This window comes from Benincasa hispida, chromosome 9, assembly GCF_009727055.1.
Source record: "Benincasa hispida cultivar B227 chromosome 9, ASM972705v1, whole genome shotgun sequence".
Classification (NCBI taxonomy): Eukaryota; Viridiplantae; Streptophyta; class Magnoliopsida; order Cucurbitales; family Cucurbitaceae; genus Benincasa; species Benincasa hispida.
In genome coordinates, this window is record NC_052357.1 from 58,170,209 (window position 1) to 58,175,462 (window position 5,254).

The window sequence follows — 5,254 nt, forward strand, 5'->3', positions numbered from 1 at the left end:
GAGGTCATAAATACCGCTTTCTAAGTTATGAAATATACTTCTCATCTCATTATTTTACATTTTGACTTTTCAAGTGAATAATTGAAAATAATTGATATTGTATAAATGAAGAAAGATAATAAAAATAACAAGTTGATGAATTTAAAAACAAATTAATATTGTTAAAAGAGTTTGTAGAAAGAAAGAAAAAAAAATATTGTGAGTTAAATGAAAAGGAAAAAATAAACTAGAAAAAAAGATAAAAAAACTATATATAAATGAAAACATAAAAAGTTTACATTGCCACGTGGCATATTAAAATCGACTGCATGTCTGTCTTTAATTACTAATTGACCTAAAAAAATATGTTTATGGATGAAAACAAATTTAATTATATCATTTAACTCTTTTCCTTACTTATGAACTTGAACTATGAAAAACACCTAACAAGTGAAAATGAATATTAATTGAAAAAAAAAAAAAAACAATATAGGAATTTGAGTACAAAACCTCCTAAACCAACCTGTAGGGGTTAGAAGTTCTTTTAATTTGAACAACACATGAACTTCTATTTCAAAATCTTTTCCACAATACGCACTAGATCTAAAAAAGAATCTTAGACCAACCAAGTTGACATCAGTCAAAAAAAGATTAAACATTTTCGATAGAAATTTTTTTGATATCATCTTAAATTACTGGTTGACCCAAAACTTAAATTTATTGGTAAAAATAAATTTAATATTATATAATTTAACAAGAACTTGACTATTGATTTATTCTTTCACAAATATGTGAAACATGAGATTTGGTGAATAATAAGTCAAGGTAGAAAAATACTTAAATACATTCTAGGTTAAATTCATCTTTATATCAAATTATAGTTACCATGTGGCAAACTATTTTTACTTTTTATTTTTTTATTTTTTTTATTTTTTATTTTTTGTGATTAGAATGGGATAAGAAGCACCCAACACTACACGACAAATAAATCTCCTCCACAAACTTTTGTTTGTTCAAGTAATTCTCTTAATATATAATGAATAGGCCTATGTGAAAAACTACCAAAAACAAAAAAATATATATATTACTGTCACGAATGTGTGTCAAGTCATTGGGTCATTTTTCTATAAATTTTTGAAGTAATGAGAAAATAGAGTAATTCTAGAATACATCTTTACATCTTAAGATGAGTATGTAATTAGTATTCCTGAAACTCCCTAACATACATTTCTCAGAAATGGAATTTTCTCAGCTCTCTTCATCGGCCACCGTCATCGCTGGAATTTTCTCCGTCGTCCTCTTTCTCTATGCTCTCTTCATTATATCCACAAGAGTCATTGGAGCTCATCGAAATAAACTCCCACCCGAACCTGTCGGTGGTTGGCCACTGATTGGTCACCTCCATTTGCTAAATGCAGCAGAACCAGCGCACATAACCTTCGCAAAGTTGGCAGATACTTATGGACCAATCTTTACTTTGAAATTGGGTATGAAGAAAGCCTTGATTGTGAGCAGTTGGGAAATAGCAAACGAGTGTTTTACAACAAACGATAAAATCTTTGCCTCTCGTCCAAAGCTCGTGGCCTCAAAGTTGTTGGGATATGACTATGCCATGTTTGGGTTCAGCCCCTATGGTCCACATTGGCGCCATGTCCGCAAACTAGCCACGGTCGAACTCTTGACGAACCACCGCCTCGACCAACTCCAACACATAAGAGCATTCGAAGTCCATAATTCGATTAAGAAGCTGTATGAGTTATGTATCATAAACAAGAATAACAATGAGCAGAAAACATTGGTGGAGATGAAAACGTGGTTTGGAGATATAATTCTAAACACAATATTTAGGATAGTGGTTGGAAAGAGATTCTCGACGGCGGTGGATGGGACTGATAATGATAATGAAGAGTATCGAAAGGCATTGAGGGATTTTTTTGAATGGTTTGGAGTGTTTGTACCTTCAGATTCGTTTCCATTTCTAAAGTGGTTAGATTTGGGTGGACATGAGAAGGCCATGAAGAAGACGGCTAAAATTCTTGATAATGTTTTTGATAAATGGCTTAAAGAACATCAACAGAAGACAAATTTTGAGGAGCATGACTTCATGGATGCAATGCTTGCTGTCTTTAAAGAGGGTGGAGAACAACTTTCAAGCTATGATGCAGATACAATTATCAAGGCCTCATGTTTGGTATGTATGGTTTTCAAAGATCAAGTTTTGTTTTTCAGAAAAATAAAAAATAAAAAATCAAGTGTTTCCCTAAAACATTATTTGAAAAAATCACCCTAATATAATTGGATAAGATTCCCTTTGATAATCATTTTATTTTTTGTTTTTTTTTTTCAAATTAAATATATGGACACTACTTTCACCTCCAAATTTTTTCATTCCTTATCTACTTTTAACGGATTGTTTAAAAAATCAAGCTAAATTTTGAGAACTAAAAAAGTAACTTTCAAAAAGTTGTTTTTGTTTTTAAAATTTAACTAAGAATTTAACCATTATAATTAAGAGTAATGCAACTCATTGTAATGAAATGAACATAATTTTTAAAAACAAAAACAAAAGAGTAAATGGTTACGAGACCGGACCTAAATATGTGAACCAACACGGAATAGTTAGCTTATTGAATAAGTCTTTCTCTGTTACATAATATAATTCTCCATTTTAATGAAATAAAATTGATGCAGCAACTAATTCTTTTTTTTAAAAAATTACTAATACGCATACATGACCACATCACTTAATTTCTATCAAGTAGTATATTAACATCATTATCATTTATTTGAATTCAAAAGAAAGCATTAATATCATGACGCACAAATTCAATTTTGATAGGGACATATTGTAAATATAGTAATTACGCCTAAAATATTAACAAATATAGGTATAATATAAAAAAAATTATATAAATATGATAAATTTTAGATAGTCTATTAATGATAGACATCGCTGATAGGAAACTATCAATGATAGCTATATTGTTGGTAGTCTATCAACAATAGAACTCTTTCGCTGATAGATATTGTTATATTTCTAATTTTTTTAAAGTATTGTTATACACTTGGTTATTATCCTTATCACTTTTTAGACATTGCACCAATATTTATCCAATATTTTAATATAGAAAATTCTCCCGGAGTTACTTTGCTACAATTTGAAAGTTTATAATTGAATCCCATCCCCTAAGTTAGTTAGCAAAGAATGTTAATTTAGAAATTTCAAAGTCTTGCATTTCAAACACGTGCCCATGCCATTTTACTCATTAAAATCGGCTGAAGTTTGTGTAGGCTCTCATATTGGCGGGTTCTGACACAACAATGATAACAATGATATGGACTCTTTCTTTATTGCTCAACAATCAAGATGTACTCAAGAAAGCTCAACTTGAATTAGATGAACAAGTTGGGAGACACAAACAAGTTAAAGAATCAGATGTAAGAAATCTGAAATATCTTCAAGCAATTGTGAAGGAAACATTACGTTTGTATCCACCGGGACCACTTGGAACACCTCATGAGTCTATGGAAGATTGTAGAATTGCTGGCTACCATATTCCAGCAGGAACACGCCTCACGGTGAATATACAAAAGCTTCAAAGAGACCCACGTGTGTGGGAAGATCCTCATGAATTTCGACCAGAAAGATTTCTAACAAATCATAAAGATTTTGAAGTTAGAGGAAAAACTCCTCAATTGATACCATTTGGAAGTGGGCGTAGGATGTGCCCAGCAGTCTCATTTGCCCTTCAAATTATGCATTTAACGCTTGCAAATCTACTTCATGGGTTTCAGATTGAAAGACCAACTAAAGAATTACTCAATATGGAAGAAAGCATCGGTTTGACTAGCATTAGAAAAGATCCACTCCAAGTTCTTTTAAGTCCACGCCTCCATCCTCGAGTTTATGACTGATGTCGAATCTGTTAATTGAAAGTACAATAAAATATGAAACAATAGTTGAAGAAACTATTTTCCAAGTTATTATGAGATAATTACTTTATGACAGTTTTATATTGAATAGTTTTTCAATTGTTTTTCTCCTTGACAATTCCGATTGTTGCTATTCTAATATGAAAGTATACTTAATTATTAGGGTTGGTTACACATATAATAATCAGATTCAAAATAAGATGTAGGATAAGGATAAACATATTAAGAATATAGTACAAAATTAGCATTAAATATCACTAATAGCAACTATCAGTGATAACTCTATAGATAAATGACCAAAAAGATCACACACAGTCCACCATTTCGCGCTTCTTCTTTCAGTTTTCTAAAATTGAAAATTATCGCTGATATCAACTAATAGCAGCTATCAGTAATAGCTACTGATAGCTACTATTAGTTGATGTCATTGATAGTTACTATCAGTTATAGCTTTCAATTTGAGAAATATTAATATAATTTTAAAATAGTACCACTTGAAATATAACCTTTTAGTTTGCTATCAATTTTCAGTGACTATCATTGATACACTTGATCAATTACAATCAAACTTGAAATATTAACATCTAAGGCAATCAATGGATATCAATAATAGACTTTTATAAGTTTACTTTTGAAAGGAAACGATTATCTTTCAAAGATTGAGTCATATCATTGATAGCTATGACTATCATTGATAGCTTCAATTAGTGGTTATCATTGATAAATTTTAGAAGTGGCTATCAATGATAAACTTTCATAAATGGAATTGACTTTTATTCATTCATATCATCGATATATGGATATCATCTAAGTTATATCACCGATATTACTTATATCGTAGTTATCGGTGATAACTTCTATCATTGATAATATGCTATTAGAGATAACTTCTATCATTCCTTTTTACCATCAAATAACTTATCATCGTTGATAGCTTCTATCATTGATAAACATATTGTTAGTTATAACTTATAGGCATTTCACTTACACTTTAGTTCGAGATTCAACTTTATTAATTAAATTTATTAAGTTGGCTATCAGTGATAGATTTCAATAAGTGACTATTAGTTGTGAACAAAATCATCAAAGATTAAGCTATCAATGATAGAAAATATTATTGGTTATCATTGATAGACTTTCACTTGCAATTTATATTTAATATTTTGTTATAATAATCAAACTTGATGATTGGTTTATTGGTATTAAGTCAATTATCAATTGAGTACTTTCAAATCTTGGGTACGAAACTCAACCACTTATTTCTCATGGAAAAAAAGGAAGAAGGAAAAATTGGATAAAAGAAAGGAAATTAAAAAGAAGGAAGAAACAAAAACCAGAGTAA

At 30.0% G+C, this 5,254-nt stretch overlaps 1 protein-coding gene across 1 annotated transcript; it reads left to right on the top strand.

The window, feature by feature from the left end:
* The first annotated feature begins 1,031 nt into the window (after nucleotides 1-1,031).
* LOC120085170 (cytochrome P450 CYP82D47-like) lies at nucleotides 1,032-3,948 on the top strand. The gene is made up of 2 exons (XM_039041053.1): nucleotides 1,032-2,170; nucleotides 3,271-3,948. The coding sequence occupies exons 1-2, from the start codon at nucleotides 1,217-1,219 to the stop codon at nucleotides 3,892-3,894; spliced, it is 1,578 nt and encodes a 525-aa protein (XP_038896981.1). The 5' UTR covers nucleotides 1,032-1,216; the 3' UTR covers nucleotides 3,895-3,948.
* Nucleotides 3,949-5,254: the final 1,306 nt, after the last annotated feature.

Coding starts and splice junctions, on each gene's coding strand:
- LOC120085170 (XM_039041053.1), top strand. CDS start 1,217: ATGGAATTTTCTCAGCTCTCTTCATCGGCCACCGTCATCGCTGGAATT. Junction 2,171..3,270: donor TTATCAAGGCCTCATGTTTG/GTATGTATGGTT, acceptor AAGTTTGTGTAG/GCTCTCATATTGGCGGGTTC.